The sequence below is a fragment of the Capsicum annuum genome, chromosome 7, assembly GCF_002878395.1.
Source record: "Capsicum annuum cultivar UCD-10X-F1 chromosome 7, UCD10Xv1.1, whole genome shotgun sequence".
In the NCBI taxonomy this organism is placed as follows: domain Eukaryota; kingdom Viridiplantae; phylum Streptophyta; class Magnoliopsida; order Solanales; family Solanaceae; genus Capsicum; species Capsicum annuum.
The window spans coordinates 222,253,219-222,274,085 of NC_061117.1; the positions used below are offsets into that span (position 1 = coordinate 222,253,219).

Genomic DNA, 20,867 nt, shown 5'->3' on the forward strand with positions numbered 1-20,867 from the left:
TTAATGGGACAAGGTTTGTGTTATGGTACTGATTAAATATCCAAGAAGTGTTTATCATTGTGAATGATGTGATTGCGATTTATTAATATGCATATGTATATGTTTGTATACACATCTCTCCGGTATGGGACGGAGGAAGATGCGGTATGATGCTTATTATTCCATTGATTGAATACTGGAGATGGCATGCATAGGTTTGGTACTGATTATTTACCATTATAAATGTGTGATTATAGTTGAAATATGATCTTACGGGTTTTTCTTCTTGTTAGACGGTTAAGCTATGTAGTAACTAGTTGTCTATTAGCTAATTATTGCACTTGATGGTTAGGAAGCTAATGTATTAGTCAATGAATCTTGCTTAGTTGGAACATGGTAGATAATGATGGTCAGTTAATGAATGATGTCATTTAATAAAAGATGGTTAGGCGACAAGTAGTAATGTGTTGTCTAGTAATGATTAACAAAAATAGGATGAATAGTTGATAATAATAAATGGTGGATAAATGATGGTTTTGGTCTAATAATGAACCTAGACTAGATGTGTCACGATCCGAATCGGGCTCTAGCCATGAGTAGCATTTCCGAACCTGAAGACCCGGAACGCCCTCTATCTATTTGGTAATCATACACGTCATTCATATGATCAAAGTAATACGGAATAGAAACAATAATACGGAAACATGGTCAACAATTTAAAATAGTTAAAGGCCTGAAAACATGCCCAACAATATTTAATAAACATCTGCAACAGCCTGCGAAATCTCTACTGACATACTATCTGAATAACTGGGACAAGGACCCCAGCAGACCAAAGACCATACTGAAATAAATACCTAAATGACTAAGCCTTCCGAAGCAAAGAAGGCTCACCAACTGAATTCTGAGACAACCCTGTCTGTAGACTCTACTAAGGATCTAGACCCTTAGACTGCACGTCAGTACCTGGGTGGAAGGGGGGTCAGCACAATTGTACTGGCACGTGAAGCAATCCAAAATAGAGTAATTGAACACACACACACACATATATATATATATAATACGTGAGAGCAAATGTTCATCAAACATTATGCATAAAACAGTTTGTGAAAAACACATGGGCACCTTCTGAAAATATGTAACCTGTCTGTAAATATCAAACTCTGATCTGTGTATTACTTATGAGTTAGGTGGTATCCCCTACAAGTCTGATATTCCACGGGCGAAATGGAATCTGCCATTGACTCGGTGGGGAAGCCTCCAACCTGAGTATGCCGCAAGGGTTGGAGTTCCTAAATCTGATACGCCACACAACACTTAAGTCAGCGTATAATAATATACCCGGGTCGACAAACCACGATTTTAGGCAATGAGTTGCTTGAACTCAAGCCCTCTTCAGGGAACCACCTAACATCTCTGTATGCCCATTTTTAACCTTTTCTGTACATACAACATTCTAAATGTATAAAATCATGATTGTCTGAAATGTCTATTAGTCTAAGTCTGATATGGCATTGGTCTGAATTGGAATCGTCATACCAAGAATTACAAGTCATGATTTCTAAGCCATAATACATTGAGCTAAATCTTTCATTTAAAGCATAATTTAAACCACCAAAAACATGCAACTAATATAGAAGATTTCGTGTTTCGAAACTCAAGTCAAAATCATGCAAAAACTTCATAAACATATGGTGATCTAGTGCCTTTAGCAAATCCATGCACACTTTCATTACATGTATTATGAACATTAAACATTCATGCTAGATTCCCTCTTTAGTGATTTAAAACCACCTTTAAATCATAATAAGAGTTCAATCATTTCATATAGTTCTTTTCAAGGATGCATTGCAAAACAATTCATATGCTATGAGAAATCTGAAAAATTCATAATAAGAGAGAATTCACCGAAAATCATGATCTCAACAAGAATTCATTCTTAAATACATGGTTTCATACATTCACATTCTCAAATCACTTTGGGGAAGGTCAAAAGGCCAAAACAATGATGTTAAAATATTTAATACATGAATATATACATAGATTCAAAAACCCCATTCTAAAACATGATTTTTCTATATCCATGAGAATTTAGGAAAACCCCGCGTACCTCTAGTTTAGAAAATAATGGGTGCTTCTTGAAGCCTGTGGATTGGGGATTCCGAATCTCTAATCAATTTTGAAAACCCACGGTTAAATCTTGATTTATTTGGGTTTTTAGTTTGAAACCCTTGGGAGTGTTCTTGAGAATTTGTAGATGAATGTGGATGTATTTTGGAGAATTGGGGACTGAATTTCGTGTTTATGACTGAATAAGGGTGGGAAAAGGACCATTTTACCCCAAAAACGGAGTGTTTAAGTCACTTGAAACCATAAGATATGCGCCGCATATGATATCGCATATATTTACACAGGCTCCGCATGTGATATCGCCTATATTTACATAGGTTCCGCATATGATATCGCCTATATTTACATAGGCGCCGCATATGCTTTCCAGTGGCCATGTGCGATTGGTTAGGCGATGCATACTACTTTGAAATGCCATAACTTCTTGCTCAGGTGTCGGATTTTAGGAAAATTGGTATCGTTGGAAAGTTAACTCAAAGACCTATCATTTGACACATAGTAGGCTCTCTAATTTGACATATACAGAGAGTTATGATCGATGGAAGCTGACACAAATTACAACGTCCACTAAAACATAATCGATCAAAATAGTTTCAACTCGTCCTTGAGTTGAAGGACCTCTATGGTATAAATTCATGCTCAAATGGATTTACATACTACATAAACATGCCAAATTGGCATAGGATTTAAGACTCTGGTATTATCAACGCATCAGAGTCATGGTTTTTATTCTAGCCCAAAATACGGGGTGTTACAAGATGTTAGACGTTGACTATTAAATGAATAGTGATTAGTTTTTATCCTGTGAATAAGGATTATGTGAAGGCTAATGTTTAGGATAATAACTAGAGGTTATGTGATGACTAGCGAACTAGCGGTTTATTAATAATAAATGTTGGTTAGCTAATAACGAGTAATTGGGATGTATTGATAAAATAGATATCTTTACGGTTATGAGTATATAGGCTTGCGTCTGTGCACCTATTATATGCCTATATTTATGTGTCGAGAGTTATGATGATACATTGATACCCGGTAAGGCCGGAGGATATTATGATGATATTGATACCCAAGTCCGGAGGATACTATTAAGATGATATTGATACCCGGCAAGGCCGGAGGATATTATGATGATATTGAAACCCGGTTCAAGTCCGGAGGATACTATTTAGATGATATTGATACCCGGCAAGGCCGGAGGATATTATGATGATATTGATACCCGGTTTGAGTTCGGAGGATACTATTAAGATGATATTGATATCCGGCAAGGTGGAAGGATATTGTGATAATATTGATACTCGGTTCGAGTCCGGAGGGTACTATTGAGATGATATTGATACCCGGTGAGGCCGAAGATTAATGACGATGATGATGGTCCTGATGAGGACAGTTATAATGCATTGTGATATTGATGGTATATTTTTCATTCATTCCTGCATGCACATCGCTTATCACCAGTATGCACTTATATCTATCAGCCAGTATGGGACGGTTGCCTAGATATGGGTGGAGAATATGTCTTGTGTTATTATTTGTTAATTCAACCTTCCGAGTTTGGGGCGGTGGGGGTACACATAGGCTCGGCTAGGTATTTGATTGTCCGAAGTAGCCAATTTTTTACGATGTTATTGATATTGTTATTATCATGGTTGTGATCATTATTATGGATAGCTTATGACAGATTGGTCATGGATCCGGTATTTGGATTGAGGTATGTCTTCGACCTTTTCTATCTTATGATTACATTACTATGCACGATTATTCTATGTCTAGCCATATGGATTAGAAATCCTGAGTATGTTGGTATTGAATCCCGATAGTATTATAATAAGATCTTAAAATAAGAACATGACGATCTAGGTTATATTTGAGATGACCTCCTGTTTATATGTATTATATATATCTAGCTATATGAAGTCATGATACTATCGGATATCCCTTTCTTCGTTGTTCATATTGTATAGTCGTTCCTTCGCCTTGTATATTACAATATATCTTTCTTTCGCTCTTTATCTGTATATTGACCTGGGATATACGGTATAGCTTTGACATATATTGAATGTAGCTGGAATAAGATAGTTCACCTTGATACTTCCTTAGTTTTATTATGTTAGACTCTTGGACATGAATAGGATAGTTGCCCCTTGTTATTCTCATTGACTTATTACATGATTTATGGACTCTTGGTTGTAGTTTCCATTCTGTTTATATGTTCTACATATCTACTTTATCTTTGGAGCTCAGTTGGCAGTTGCCTACTGAGTACTATTCGTATGGTACTCATACTACACCTCTGCAGCCTGCAGATCATTGTACGAGTTATCATCGTTGATGTGTGCATGGTGTGGAGTAGCCTTGATTCGAAAACTTAGAGTGAGCTCCTGACGTTCGAAGTATTACTTATCTCTCTCCGATGTATTAGACTAGCCTCTAAGTTGTATTCAGAGGTAAGTTGAATCAGTGTATTTCTCCTTGATATATCACTTTTGTACTCTTATTATGTTTAGAAGCACTTGTACTGATACCACCAGATTTTGGGATTCATCTATATATTGATCTTTATCTCATATATTCCGCATACTTTTTCTTATGTTATTAAGTAGTCCGTTACTAGCCGTTCCGGACTCCAGGTTGGCTTGCCTACTGGTGGGTTATGGTAGGCGCCATCATGACCTAAAAAGTGTGGTAGTGACACCAAAGCTCTCAGAGCACAAAACACAAAAGAGATGCTAGGTATATAGGTAAATAGCCATTATACTTTGTGCAGCATTTCTAAGTCATGCAGGTCTAAGACCAGAGCGGACATAAAAGATTAAAAGGGAATTGTCATGACTGAAAATGAACTTTTGCAGCTTTGTCTTGTAGGGAAAAAGATGGAGCCTTCCACTGTCCAGTAACATACAAAATGTAGGTACCCCATCTAGTCAAATGAATGAGACTGAAGTATTTAAAATCTATTCCTACTACTCCATTCATTTCAATTTGTTTGTCTTACTTTCCTTTTTAGTCTGTTTAAAAAAAGAATGTTGCTTTCATTTTTTTGTTAACTCTTTATTTCTAGCTATCCACGTGACATATGTTGAGCATGCATATGTTGATACGTTCTACATATCTTTACTTTAATACCATAAAATTCAAAACTCTTTTTTACACTCTTAAACTCTGTGTTAAGTCAAAACTAGATAAAATAAACTAAAATAGAGGGAGTAAAAAATTTCAAGTATTTGATTTATATCCGACGTTGACTACTCGAAAAGAGACAAAAAGGGCCGGTCAAAAATTAGCTGCTGTCGGGGGCGGAGCTAGGTAGGACCGAGGGGTTCACCCCAACCTCCTTTGGTGGAAAATACATGGTTAAAATTATTTTTTAAGTATATAGTAGATGTTGAATCCAGGGGCGGAGCTACCCTTTGTTGAGGGGGTTCTGAACCCCCTTCGATGAAAAATTATACTATTTATATTTGGTTTAAATTATTTTTTGTATATATAGTTGATGTTGAACCCTCTTCGATTTGTTCGTATATTTATTTCTGAACACCCTTAGTGAAAATTCTGACTCAAGCACTGGTTGAATCTCCATCGACTTCTCCGTGTGCTTACTTTTCATATTTTGAACCTCCTAGGTGAAAATATGGGCTCCACCACTATTTTTGTAGAGAACTGACATCTTATTACAGAAATGTTCCTCCTTTATTTGGTTTGATTCTTCAGAATTCCAAATAACCAAAAGGATCAAACAATTTCCATGAAAAGCTTAGCCAGTTTCTATTTGTTTTCTTGCAGTTTACTGTCATTTATCTTCATGTTTTCCATTGCTTTAGACACTATATCTAAGGATAACCCCATCAAAGATGGCCATACTCTAGTTTCAGCTGGTGGCAACTTTGAGCTTGGATTTTTTAGCCCTGGAAACTCCAAGAATCGGTATATCGGGATATGGTACAAGAATTTACCTAAGGGCAAAGAAGAAGTATGGGTTGCCAATACAGTGAACCCACTGAATGACACTTCTGACCTATTAACAGTCAGTAGCAAAGGGATTGTACTAGTCAATGGCAACCAAGATGTGACTTGGTCGTCGAATTCGTCAACATCTAAGCCAGTGGCTCAGCTTTTGGACACTGGAAATTTTGTCTTAAAAGATGTCAGTGTGATAAATCCAAAAGACTATGCTTGGCAGAGTTTTGATTATCCAGGGAATACTTGCTTACCGGGCATGAAACTAGGCCTTAATTTGGTCACTGGCCTGTATTTGTTTCTGTCGTCTTGGAAGAGCAGTGATGATCCTTCTCCAGGAGAATATGTGGAACGCCTCGACACCAGTGGTTATCCACAAATCTTCTTGTGGGAAGGTCCTGTAATAAAGTATAGCTCAGGAATATGGAATGGACGCTTTTTCGTTGGAGGACCAAATTTGAAACCAAATCCTTATTATACATTTGAGTTTGTGAATAATGACAAGGAGATCTACTATAAATATGAGCTTATCAATACCTCTCTTCCCACTAGGGTGGTCTTGAATCCCGAAGGCCTGATTCAATGATTCTTATGGATTGAACGGAACCAAAACTGGTTCCTTTACTGGACAGATGGATAACTGTGACCGTTATGTCTTGTGTGGTCAATTTGCTCGGTGCAACATCAACGACTCCCCTCCATGTGATTGTTTGGAAGGATTTCAGCCTAAATATCAACAAGGATGGGATGCAGCAGATTGGTCTAGTGGCTGCGTGAGAAGAACTCCGTTGAAATGTGGGACAAGTGACCATTTGTGAAGTACTCGAGGGTGAAATTGCCAGATGCACGTCATTCCTGGTTCGACAAGAGCATTGGCCTCGAGGAATGCCAAAGATTGTGTATGAAAAATAAGATTGTGTATGAAAAATCGTTCATGTACAGCATATTCCAATCTTGATATCAGAGATGGTGGGAGTGGATGCTTACTGTGGTTTAACAAGCTCATTGATATCAGGGAATTTGCTGAACTTGATCAAGATCTCTATATAAGGATGGATGCATCAGAATTAGATGAGTCTCCTTGTGCTGAATCACATGTAGGAATATTGAAGCAATAAAATCTTAAAGACCTGCTGAATCATACCGCAAGAGAATCTTAATAGCTCTGTTGGTTGACAATCTGACTTTCACCTTGTTGGTGAGAGTTTGATTCCCCACCTTGTAATACCCTCCCCCGTTTCTCCTTCCCCGAGTTATAATGAACTTTTGACAGGTTCAGGCCATATGGAGAAGACAAGAATAGCAATCATTGCAATTATATTAGCAGCTGCGGCAATCATCCTTCTTGGTTTTCTATTTGGGTGGAAAGAGGTTAGCAAATTTGTCAGCCACGTTTAAAGTATAGTTGTTTCATTCAGCTCAGGAGTATCTTTACAAAAAAATTCCATTTTACAGGAGAACAAGAAGCCAAGGAAGATATGCCTTTGTTTGATTTGATGACAATTTCTGCTGCAACTAATGATTTCTCATCTGATAATATAATAGGAGAGGGTGGTTTTGGACCCGTTTATCGGGTAAATAGAATTAAATTCTCTTCATGTCTTAGTTAAATGAATGATGCTTTGTTGTTGACACTTCACGTGGAGAGTGGCAAGGCAAACTTTCAACGGGCCTAGAAATAGCTGTGAAGAAGCTCTCCAAACATTCCGGACAAGGTCTTCAGGAGTTGAAGAATGAAGTTTGTTCTGATTTCCAAACTTCAACATAGAAATCTAGTTAGGCTTCTAGGTTGTTGCCTCGAAGGGGAAGAGAAGATGTTAATTTATGAATACATGCCAAACAATAGCTTGGACTTCTTCATATTTGGTTCCATTTTCTTAACTCATTTTCGTCAAAAGATGCATATTATCATATCAGCATTGTGCTGCTAACACTAAACAAACTGATATTTCTGCAGATGAATGAAAGAAAAGGCAGCTTCTCTGGGAAAATTGCTTTGGTATTGCAATGGGAATATCAAGGGGGCTTCTTTACCTTCACCAGGACTCCAGATTAAGGATCATACATAGAGATCTAAAGACCAGCAACATTTTACTAGACAATGAAATGAATCCAAAAATTCTAGGATTATTGGCGGGGACCAAAATGAATCAAGAACAAAGAGAGTAATAGGGACATAGTAAGTACAATTAGACAACTCATTGATACTTTCAAATTTACATTCATCAAATCATATACCATAGATCAAACATTATATCTTTTATGCAGTGGCTATATGTCTCCAGAATACGCAGTTGATGGGAAATTTTCGGTGACATCAGATGTCTTCAGTCTTGGCGTTCTTCTACTAGAAATAGTTAGTGGAAGAAAGAACAGAACATTTCGTTATCCAGATCACCACCATAATCTTATTGGACATGTAAGCAAGATACAAATCCAAGATTTGCCTTGTCCTTTAAAGCTGCACTTGTATTTCCTAAATAGCATTGAAAACTATACTTGACTTTGTTATAGGCTTGGTTATCATGGAATGAAGGAAAGGCCTTGGAACTAATCGATGATTGTTTGAAAGAATCGTTGTGGAATCCCAAGTGTTGAGATGCGTTCATGTGGCGCTGTTATGTGTTCAACGACTAATGGTAGAAAGACCAACAATGTCATCAGTGGTTTTCATGTTGAGCCATGAAGAAGTGGCATTACCTCAACCAAAGGAGCCCGGTTTCTTCATAGAGAAAAGCACAACAGAAACAGATGATTCCAATGAGAAAAGATGCCTCAGTGACAATGTTTTGACATTAACAATTCTTGAACCAATATAACAATGCAGAACCAGCAATTCAAGAGCCTTCTATTGTTTAAAAGGGCTTCAACAACTTATATATATACAGCACAAAAATTTTGCTCCTTATATGTACAGTATAATATTTCGATGAAGGGGTTTCGGTTGAACCCCCTCTAAACCATGCAGCTCCGCCCCTGAAGATAGAGACGGGTTTTACTAACATTTCACTATAATAGAAATTGTAAACTACCTTTCTTTCAGGAGTTCCTTTTTGTTAAAGTAGCACCTGCTTTTGAGCTGTTACTTTCAATTAGTTGGAAACATGAGAGTTTTGGATTATCATTTATAACATGCTTACACAGAACAATCGTGTATTCCTTTCATCGATGTGATATCTGATTAAGTCAAGACTCAAGAGCCACCGGGACCATTGTGTCAAGCTGTGCAAATAATCAGAATATGATGGATAGAACATATAAGCTGATGCACAGTATAATGACTCATAGCAGAACATGATGGGCTGGACTACAAATTAACATCATGCCCCCTGCGGGGGGCAGAGTCTGTTAAGAATAAATAATTGAAGGCCATATGGTGTATGGATGTGAATTTGGATTAATCAGACTACATAGTAATGAACCAGGGTCATCGACAGTGGCCCCTAACCTTCCAAGCTGAAGAAATGTGTAATGCGGTACATAGTTTGATTAGTTAATTAAGTAGATGGATATATAGGTGGTTATCAGATGAAGAAGAGGCTAAGGTCTAATCAAAATTTTATTTTCTTTGGCACACTAAGAGGAGAAAAGAAAGATAACACAAGAGGGGAGGGAATTTTTTAAAAAAAATGCTGCACGGGGAAGGGCAGGGCGGGGCAATTTTTTTTGAAACATGCTACACAGGGAAGGGAAGAGCGGGTCAATATGTTAGTAGGTCAAGGCTTGCCCCACCTTATCTCCATCCCTGCCTACTTCAAGGTAGGCTAGCTTCAACAAGAGGTCCATAAATCCCAGAACGTCCACCTTCCTGGAACTATAAACAACTTTACATTTCATTCTGATTTATACAGCATACAGATTTAACTTAAGAGGTACTAACAATAAGTAGAACAAGGAAATGTTCACGAAAACACTCATTAAATAGATTGCTTGACATGGTAAGACAACCCAAGTGAACTCTCAAATACCAAATAAATGCAGCCCAGTAATTCAAAAGAATGAAGTCATTACCAACACAAGAAAAAAAGGCCGTACAATCAAGCCAAAAAAAAAATCTGTTGACTGTTTATATTCCTAAGGCATAAAGCAGTGCGATGGAAGCTCCTATAATGATTGTCCAGAGATGTATGGTTTGGGACAAAGTATTTGCACCATTGCATTGGTCATTAGAACCACTGAAGCATCCAGGCCTACTTACCTTAGGCTCTACTCCCCCTGTGGAGAAGCTGCTCTTTTGTTTGCCATTGCTGAAGAGCACACACCAGAAATAGGGGCCACCACCATCGGAGCCACTCACAGCAGCACCAACCTCAGTGTGATTCTTGCTGTAGAGAATATCCAAACTCTTGCTATTTCTTATGAGAACATCATTGAATGCTTCAGAAGGTTCGGCGTACTTGGATTGGCATGCGAGAAATCTTCCAGTTATTTGAGCAAGTGATGATGCCTGCACACCACAGTTAGGGGCAAAAGTTTCGGCGAATTCAGACTCAGCAGGTTTCTTGCCATCTGGCCCTCCAACTTCTTTACAAGCACCTTGGTATGCTTTTATATATTGCAGAGCCAAGCATGCCAAGCCAGGGTTGCTGTATAAGGAGGATAATTTATTCGCAGTCCTGTTACTATTAAGGGCAGCTACCAGCTGATCGGCAGGATTATCAGTTACCTTAGCTGTATTTTTATCAAGAAAATACAAGTGTTAAGAGGTTGATCGTAAAGGAAACAATAGTGAATCAAGATCGAATGACAATGGTAAATTACATCTAACCCAAAAGGCTTGAGACATATGTCGGTATGCTTTTGGTAATTGTAAGTACAAGCACTCAATTACCTAAGACTAACTAAAGGAAGAAGAGCCAGAGAAGGAGAGTAAACATCATTTAGGCTCTGACAGTAATTTTAGCACACTCAGGAAAAGATTATCAACAACAACCATATTATCAAGGGAGTTATAGGAAGAAAATTACGCTCCGACATAGTATCCAAAGGTATAAACTACAGCATCTTGAGCACTGTCCTTCTATTAGCGGGTCAGATTATTATATTGGTTGGGGAATGGACTAGTGGTTTGCTTATATGGACTTGGGCACTACTCCCCTCGCGAGGTAGCTTTTGGAGTTGAGCTAGGCCCAAAGTGTCATATCTTATCAGAGCTAGGTCCATCCCTATTCTGGGCTCCCGGCCGCTGCTTTGGTTGGGCCATGGCGTGAAGGGGTTGTTGGAGTAGGTTAGAATCCCACATTGGTTGGGCAATCATCCTCTTATGAGCTAGCTTTTGGAGTTAAGTTACGTCCAGGTGCCATATGTTATAGGTATCTTCTCGTGTTACCACAGATTACAAAGAGCAAAAAGCCAATTTTGAGAAACTTCCCCTAGCTAAATAGTTTCTTATCATAGATGCAGCATCCTCTTTTCATATACCGTTGCGTTGGCTAGGTTAATAAGGCAAGAATCACATAGAATCCAAGGTTCTATTTAAGATATACCTTTGATAATTTCCTAATTGTACAAATAAACTATTCTAAATCCTTCCCGATACTTCCCAAGGAAAATTTCAAATTTGGATCTCGAATTTCCAAAGCCATGTTGTATGGAGCGGAGTGTTGGACAGTCAAGAACTCCCACATTCAAAAATTGAAGGTGGCGGAAATGCGGATGTTGCGTTGGATGTGTGTGAGCTTACTAGGGGTGATAAAGTTCGAAATGAGTCTATCCGGGAAAAGGTTGGAGTGGCTTCAGTGGAGGACAAGATGCGGGAAGTCTGATTGAGATGGTTCGGACACGTGATGAGGAGGGACACAGATACCCCGGTTCGTAGGTGTGAGAGGCTAGCTTTGGATGGTTTCAGGCCGGGTAGGGGTAGGCCGAAGAAATACTGGAGAGAGGTGATTAGGCGGGACATGGAGCTGTTACAGCTTACTGAGGACATGACCCTAGATAGGAAGATCTGGAGGACGCGAATTAGGATAGAAGGCTAGTGCCAGTTTGGGTTAGGGTAGGGTTTTACTTGGTGGGTGTATTTTTCTTGTTATGCGACCTTGTTTCATGCTTTATTACGAACTTGTTTACTAGTCTTTGTGTACTATTCCTTGTGGGTGTCGTATTTATGTCATGTCATCTTGTTTCATTCTTTATTACGGATTTGATTATTATTCTTTGTCTTGAGCCGGGGGTCTATCAAAAACAGTCTTTCTACTTTCTACTTCTCCGGAGATAGTGGTATGGACTGCGTACATCTTACCCTCCCCAGACCCCACTATGTGGGAATACACTGGGTTTGTTGTTGTTGTGAACATACCATTGTGCCAACATACAGTTAGAAATGATCAATATTGAGCCACCAGATAACTTCATTCAACAAAGTCTAGGAAAGCAGATCTATCTCGGAAACTAGAGTCCTATTTGCATGAACTTAAAATCATTCAGTGCTAAAATTACTCAGCAGTCAGCACACTATTGTTTATACAATTAAACATACACCAGAACAAGTTATTAGAAAGTCTAAAAATATATATAATCCCTCTGTCCCAATTCTTTTGTTCCCAATTTACATGACCCACTTCCCTTATTTGGCAAGTATTTAATGACAAAATCTAACATTTTATCCATATTGGGTCCCACTTATTTTTCAAAAACTCCAGAAAGGTGTACTCTTCTATTCGAAATGTCATTTGTTTTAAGGATAGTTTTGGAACATCGCTAATTCTTTACATATTTCTTGAACTCCTTGTTCCATCAAATTACCTCACATAAATTAGAACGGAGAGGAGAGGGAGCAGTAAATAAGTATTCCACTGAAGGATAAAAGTACAACTCAATCTTTCAGTAGATCTAACAGTAAGATGGTCCCAATGAATAAATAGTGAAAGACATTTGCCATCAGTTCATTGGATAAACAAAAAGTAGAAACACACACTCCAAGATCCTTATCAGAAACTCGGACTCTTCAAGAATATCAACATGGGATGTCATATTCTTAAAAAAAAAAAACATATTTCTTAAAAGTCCGACACGAGTGCGACACCAAAAGTGAACTTAATTAAACTAGAGCAGCTCACTCATAACACAAATCTACTCAGCAGATAAAAGAAAGAATACTTACTTTGAACTTTAGCAGCAGAAGCTGAGATGAATAAAATGCAATGAAGAAGAAAGCATTGAAGCATTGCCATTTCTGTCGGTGGGATTGATGTATGTGAAGCTAGCTGTTGAGCAGAGGAAAGCTAGCTGTTGAGCAGAGGAATAAAACAAGCTGCAGTTAGTATTGTCTACTTCGATCTAATGTCTTATAAAATTCACCTCATACTTGAACTTTATTACTGTAATGCCACCAACCGAATTTTCATTAAAAGAAAAAATTTATTTTATAATGGCCAAATTGTCCTTGATAATTCAAACGAGAAAAGACATTTTAACAATTCTTGAACCAAGATAGTAATGGCCTAACCAGAAATTCAAGAATCTTAGAATCAACAATTTATATATATACGCAATATAAAAAATTTGTTCTAGGTTAAGAGTTTCACATTGGTCGGGAAATAAATCGGTGGTCTACGGACTTGCCAATCTTTCCTTAGTGAAATTCAAGAATCTTTCTATTGTACCGGTGGTCTACTTAAATGGACTTGTGAATTTTTCCTTTATGAGCTAGCTTGTAGTTACGAGCTCATTTACTACAACTAGATTTTAGCTACTCGTGTGTTGCACCCTTGCTATCAGAGGTGTAGTAAGGTGGTTGTGTTGGATTAGGTTCTTTACGTGTATTGGATTTGTTTGTTAATGGTAATTTATAGTTGTTACCCAAAAAAAAAAAAAAAACTAATTTAATTTAGTTTTGTTGAAATACAACCTTATTCTTCATCCATGGTTTCTTCCCCTTTGAGGAATAATGAACAGACAAAGAAAGAGAAGTCTTTGACTTCGATATCTACGAGGAGCAAGAGTTAAAGGGCCACAAGCTCGGGTTGAAGAATGGGCCAATATGTTAGATGAAATAAAACTTAGAATAGAAGATTCTCTTTATTCTTAGCTTAGAAAAGAAGTTTCTTATTTCTATTTTTTTATTTTCATTGATTGGTTTAGCTTGTATAAATATATGGGATTGACAAGAAATGTACAATAAGAAGAGAAAATTTCCCAAATACTGCCTTTATTTTTTTCATGGTATTAGATTGGTGATCTTCAACCCTAATCATCTTCATCTTCATCGACCCTAATCATCTTTCATGGTTGCACTTCTTCCAGTAGTAGATATCAATCATCCATACCACCTCTATGCTTCTGATTCACCGGGCATGGCATTGGTTAACAACCTTTTTAATGGAAAGGGTTATCAAGACTGGAAGAGATCCATTTACATGGCCCTTTCTGCTAAAAACAAATTGGGCTTCATTACTGGAAGTGTTTCTACTCCTTCATCAGACTCACCAGATCTACCTCAATGGAATAGATGCAATGACATGAATTCCCTGTCTCTTAAATTCCCTGTCAAAGGAAATAACAGATAGTGTCATTTACTCAAGTACTGCTACAGAACTTTGGACTAGCTTGGAACATAGATTTGGGCAAACAAATGGAGCAAAATTATTTCATCTACAGAAAGAACTGAATAGGTTGAGACAAGGAAATAGTAGTATTGCATCTTACTTCACCAAACTTTAGAGGCTATGGGATGAGCTTGACTCTCTTAATTCTAATATCGAGTGCACTTGTGTGTGTAGTTGTGAGGGCAAAAAAAAATTAGAAAAATCATTGGAAGATGAGAGACTCATAGTGTTTCTCATGGGTCTCAATGACACCTATGCTCAGGCTAGGGAGAATATCTTAATGCTTAACCCTCTACCAGATCTCAACCATTCTTATTCACTGATCTTGCAAAATGAGAATCAAAGAGAAACTTACACGAGTCCTCTTATTTCCACAAATTCTTCATCTTTTATGGTTGGGAAATTAATCAGTTCAAAGGAAAACAGGTTCAAAAATTTACCACTCAACCTCCAAGAGCAGGGCACCTATATCCCAAACAAGAATCTTCACAAAGGTTTCAGAAACAGCATTAAGGATTTAAAGGAAAGAGGGCAAAATATAACCCTAATGTTAGCTGTGTTTATTGTGGAAAAACTGGACATGTGGAGATGGATTGTTATAGACTCATAGGTTTTCTTGAAGATTTTCATTTCATAAGGGATAAGAAGAATCAGGGACAGATGGTCAGTCATGATAAAGGCTTCTAAGGACAAATCAAGAGAAATGCTATGTTAATGGAGGAAATGGAAGGGAGAACCAGAAATCAGTCAAATCATATCATGCAGATGGTACTATTGAGTGACTTAAGGCAAGGCTGGTCATTAGAGGAGACATTCAAAAGGAAGAGATAGACTTTAATGGAAAATTTTCCCCAGTAGTCAAAATGACTACTATCAGATGTTTGTTAGCTATTGCAGCAAAGAAACAGTGGGAAATATTTCAATTTGATGTAAATAATGCTTTCTTGCAAGGTGATTTGCAGGAAGAAGTTTACATCAAATTTCCTGCAGAGGTGGATCCTCCTTCTCCCAACATGGTTTGTAGACTCAAAAAGTCTTTGTACGAGCTCAAACAAGCCTCAAGTCAATGGTATGCCAGACTTGCAGGAGCCCTCATTTATAAAGGATTTACTGCTTCACTTAATGACTATTCACTATTTTTTAAGAAGGAAGGGGATTATATTGCTATTGTTGCAGTCTGTGCTGATGATATCCTAATTATAGGTGATGCACATGGAGAGATTGCAAATCTAAAGAAGTTTCTTCATTCAGAATTTCACATTAAAAATCTTGGGACTTTACATTATTTTTGGGGGATGGAAATTCTGAGAGAAGCACAAGGTATTATAGTGAGTCAAAAGAAGTATACCTCAGATCTTTTAGAGGAATTTGATGTTTCTCAACCTTCTGTCTCTTCCCCTTTGGATCCTACAGTGAAATTAACATCAACTACACCTGACCTTTTGGATGATCCCACTTCCTACAGACACCTTATTGGAAAATTAAACTATTTGACGCACTCAAGACTTGATCTTTGTCATGTTGTTCTGATCCTAAGCCAATTTATGCAACAACCAAGCATTCATCACTATAATGCAGCTTTAAGGGTGGTGCATTACCTCAAGGATTTTCCAAATCAGGGATTATTCCTTTTCTCTTCGGCATTATTCTCCCTCAATGCATTTTGTAATGCAGACTGGGCTTCTTGTTGAGATTCACGAAGATCCATTAGCGGATTCTTCATCAGCTTAGGTGGATCTTCTATTTCCTGGAAATCCAAGAAATAAGTATCAGTATCTCTTTCTTCCGCAGAAGCAGAACATCGATCAATGAGAAGACTAGTAGCAAAGTTGACATGGCTCACCCGATTGCTCATGGATCTTTTGATTCCTCCATATTTGCCGGTGCTGATGCATTCAGACAGTCAATCTGCGATTTATATCGCTAAAAATCCAGTTTTTCACATGCAAATAAAGCATGTTGAGCTCGACTGTCACTTTGTCCGTCAATAATATTTATCTGGACTCATTTCTCTATCATTTTTCCCCTCCAAGGACCAACTTCCCTACATCTTCACTAAATCACTTTCTGACCCAGCACACCATGGGATTCTGAGCAAGCTGGGGGTCACTACCCTCCCCTCCACCTTGAGAAGGGGTGTTGAAATACAACCTTATTCTTCATCCATGGATTCTTCCCCTTTGAGGAATAATGAACAGACAAGGAAAGAGAAGTATTTGACTTCGATGTCTATGAGGAGCAAGAGTTAAAGGGCCACAAGACTCGGGTCGAAGAATGGGCTAATATGTTAGACGAAATAAAACTTAGAATAGAAGATTCTCTTTATTCTAAGCTTAGAAAAGAAGTTTCTTATTTTTATTTTTTTATTTTCATTGTGTAACACCCTGCGAAAATCGTACATGTATTAGCTTCTAGTAGCATGCTTATAGAGTAAAATTCGAAAAAATTTCTCTAAGTGTCAAAGGGACTTAGTCTCATTTTTAGTTCTCAATCTTTGATGGATTATTTCGCGACCTTTTCAACCTTCGTTTCTTGATTTTCTTGTTGATACGTGATGGGGTAAGTCAATAGTGCATCTTGGGTGCATTTTAGGGGCATAACACACTGGTTTGAAATGTCTTTGAAAAGCTCCAGCATTCTGGGCGCATTTCAGACCACAATTTTAGGATCAACTTCAAACGATCATAACTTTCTGTATATAATGAACTGGGAGGGATTCTATATATCAAATGAAATCTCTTTGAGGCTTTTTTCCAATGCAACTAATTTCATCCAAATACAATATTGGAGTAAAAAGTTATGCCTAATTTACTTCAGCATATCAGTCTGTCAACTGAGGGACTGCTGCGACTTTCTTTGTTTTCTTAGGGATATTTTAGTCCTTTCCTCCACCCTTATTCAGCCATAAAAACATGATTAAGCCCCCAGTTGACCAAAATTTGGTCATTTTCTCCAACTCCCTCAAGAACTAAATACTTAGGTCTTAACCTAAGAATCAAGATCCCTCAAGATTCAACCGTGGGTTTTAGAAATTGATTGAAGATTCAGAATCCCCAAATCGTAGGCTTCAAGAAGCATCTATCAAATTCTCAATTTGATGTACGTGGGGTTTATCCTAAAAACTACATGGGCTTGTAAACACTAGATCATGATTTAAAGATTTTCAAGCATGAATTTTAAAGGAGTTTTTGGAATCTATTTTTTAATTATGTATTATAAATATTTTTATGATATTGTTGATTTGGCTTTTAGGTCTTTCCCTCTTGAATTGATTTACAAGTATATGTATATGTATGAAAATTGAGATTGAAGATTGTTTGAGAGCACATATTATGAAGCCCCTCTCGTAGGTTGAATTAAAGATTATGGTTTTGTCGGAAAAAAAAAGTTGAAATGCATGCCTTGTAATTTGAAAGTAGTTTTTTCAATGTCATAGTAATTGAAACACGATTTAGAAATAATGAGAGGGTGTTTCTTGATGTTACTATGATGTTCTTGTGTTAAAGAGGAATAAATGCATGTAATTGAGAACTTTGACATGACCACCTTGAATTCTTGAAATATTGACAAAGAGAGTTTCTTTGCATATGTTTATATGAGTTTTAAAGAATGAGTTTCTTGAAAAGAATTATTGATATGGTGGTCCTATATTTCATGTTTTGAAAACAGAGATATAATTTTCTAAATGGCTTAGAGAATGTGACTTGCAAGTCAATGGTATGACAATACCATATAAATATATGTCATGACAGAGTTAGAGTTTGATTTCAGAGAATCTATGTTTTAAAGAGCTAAAAACTGGATTGATATGAGTTAGGTGGTTACCCGAAGATAGCCCGAGTCAAATGACTCTATGCTGGAAATCGTGATTTGTCGACATGGGAACTTGGTACCCTGCTATATGATCTTGTGTATCTAATACTTTGTCATCCCAAATCGGGACTTATGGTTTGGAGCCCTGCTTCGTGATCTTGAGCCCAACCACGATATAATGACTTGATTAAGGTTGTGGCACCCTATTGTGTGATCTTGTGTGCTCTTCCCTCACTAGTACTCCTATATTGGCGACCACCGAGATAAGGTAGTCGGTGAAAGTTGTGAAATTATAGGGTATACCACCTAGCGCAGAAGTAAAACAAAGAGTGCTACAGAGTTCAGATGATTTTACAAAGTTTTTTAAAAATGCCTATGTGATTTTTACCATATGACATATTTATGAACTGTTTTAAATTTCTCTCATATATGTTGAATATAAATTATTATTTTGTATTTGCTCTACGTACTAGTATATCTGTATTGACCCCCTACCTCCCAGATTTGAAGACTCAATCTAGGGGTCCGGCTAAGCAGTAGAGTATCCAGAGAAAAGTGATCGATGCAGTGGTGAGCCTTCTTTGTTCCAAAAGGCCTATTTTATCAGATTATGTTATTCATTTTATTTTGGTCTACTGGAGGCCTTGTCCCAGTTTTCAGACAATTGTCATTTGATCATGTACTAGAGATTTTGCAGATTGTTCTAGAGGTTGTTTAGTTGATTTCAGATTTCATTCCTTATTGTTAAACTAAATTTAGAGTATGACCATGTTTTCATATCAGATTGTATTTCCGCATTTTCTCTTATTCTATGAATGTTGTGCATGACTATCAGATAGAGTAGGACGTCCGGGCCTTCATGGTTTGGGATATCCATCACGGTTAGGCCCTAGTTCAGGTCGTGACAAACTTGGTATCAAAGCACGATTCATGATCCCAGGATGTCTGCGAAATCACGTCGGGTAGAGTCTTGTTTATGAGTGTGTAGCGCGCCACACTTATAAGCAGAAGTCTACTAGGTGTTTAGAAATGTTTTCCCTCTTTGTGATTTAGTTCATGCTTTAGAGTCTAATCTGTACTCTAATTAATGATCTTTTGCATTTTAGAAAAGCAGTCATGCCTCCACGTCGCTCTAACGATCAGAATGCCCAGACTGATGATGTCTATCCCACTCATGGGATGAGGATACACAATAGAGCTTTGACTCCAGAAGTTGTTGTTACTCTAAGAGTCCCACCTACTCAAACCATCCCACCCAGGGCACCCAGAGCTCCCCGAACAGGGACTAATTGCACTCAGCCTCACGAGAGAGAGGTATCTAATATAGAATTCAGACAATCTATTCATATGCTTGCGCAGTTGGTGGCCACACAGACTCAATGGACAGAAGATATTGGGTCCGCATCTGTTACATCTGAGGCTACTAGGGTGGGTCAGTTCATGAGAATGAACCCACCCAAGTTTTCTGGAACCAAGGTAGAGGAGGATCCATAGGAGTTTGTGGATAAAATGGAGAAGATTTTTAAAGTGATGCATATAGATGAGGTAGAAGGTGTGGAATTAGCATCTTATGAGCTTAAAGAAATTGTAAATCAGTGGTATAACGAGTGGGAGGATGCGAAGGGTGAGATCATTGAGCCTACAGTTTGGGGCAAGTTTGTGGAAGCATTCCTTGATCGGTTCTTTCCTCTATAATTGAGGGAAGCCAAAGCTGAGGAGTTTATGAATCTAAAGCAAGGGAAAATGAGTGTCCAGGAGTACACTCTGAAGTTCAATCAACTAGCCCGTTATGCTCCAGAGTTGGTTGGTAATATGAGATCCCATATGAGAAAATTTACATCCGACCTTTCAGATGACTTAGTGCTTGAATGCAAGGGGGCAATGTTAAATAGGGACATGGATTTCTCTAGACTATCAGTTCACATGCAGCAGGTAAAGGAACAGAAAAAGAGAGTTGCTGAGGCTAAGGAGAAGAATAGACAGGAAAAGAGGGCTAGGCCAGCAGATTAGAACCACAGTCTACATCATAATGGAAACCGGGGTGATAGGTGGCCAAAGAAGAAATTCTGGAATAATTTTCATCCTGCAGCCAGTGCCCCCATGCCCAGACCTCCACGTGATCAGCGGCGGCCCTTGAATCCTCAGGCTAATAGTGGGTGGAGGATGCAGGACACCCGTTCTCAGGGCATGACACAACCCGCCAGATCTTTTCCTAATTGTAGTATCTGCAGGAAGAATCATCCTGAGAAGTGTTACTTTGAGAGGAGAAATTGTTATTCCTGCGGCCAAAGGGGTCGGAGGTAATGTTGGAGGAGCCAAGTCACAGTCTAATTCTTTCGCACAACAACCATGTCAAAAGGGTGCCACTTCAGCCGTCGATAGTGGTCGCAACCGCTTGTTTGCCTTGACCAACCACCAGGAGGTAGAGGCCTCACCAGA

General features: G+C 38.1%; 1 protein-coding gene and 2 pseudogenes across 1 annotated transcript; 2 read left to right on the forward strand and 1 right to left on the reverse strand.

The window, feature by feature from the left end:
* Nucleotides 1–5,734: 5,734 nt before the first annotated feature.
* LOC124885231 lies at nt 5,735–8,215 on the forward strand (annotated as a pseudogene).
* On the forward strand, nt 7,354–9,658 carry LOC107877409 (annotated as a pseudogene).
* Nucleotides 9,659–9,968: 310 nt separating this feature from the next.
* Nucleotides 9,969–13,400, reverse strand: LOC107878719. Its single transcript, XM_016725813.2, has 2 exons — nt 13,172–13,400; nt 9,969–10,740 (listed from the first exon to the last, which is right to left on the reverse strand). The coding sequence occupies exons 1-2, from the start codon at nt 13,239–13,241 to the stop codon at nt 10,136–10,138; spliced, it is 675 nt and encodes a 224-aa protein (XP_016581299.1). The 5' UTR covers nt 13,242–13,400; the 3' UTR covers nt 9,969–10,135.
* Nucleotides 13,401–20,867: the final 7,467 nt, after the last annotated feature.

Coding starts and splice junctions, on each gene's coding strand:
- LOC107878719 (XM_016725813.2), bottom strand. CDS start 13,241: ATGGCAATGCTTCAATGCTTTCTTCTTCATTGCATTTTATTCATCTCA. Junction 10,741..13,171: donor TTCTGCTGCTAAAGTTCAAA/GTAAGTATTCTT, acceptor ATAAAAATACAG/CTAAGGTAACTGATAATCCT.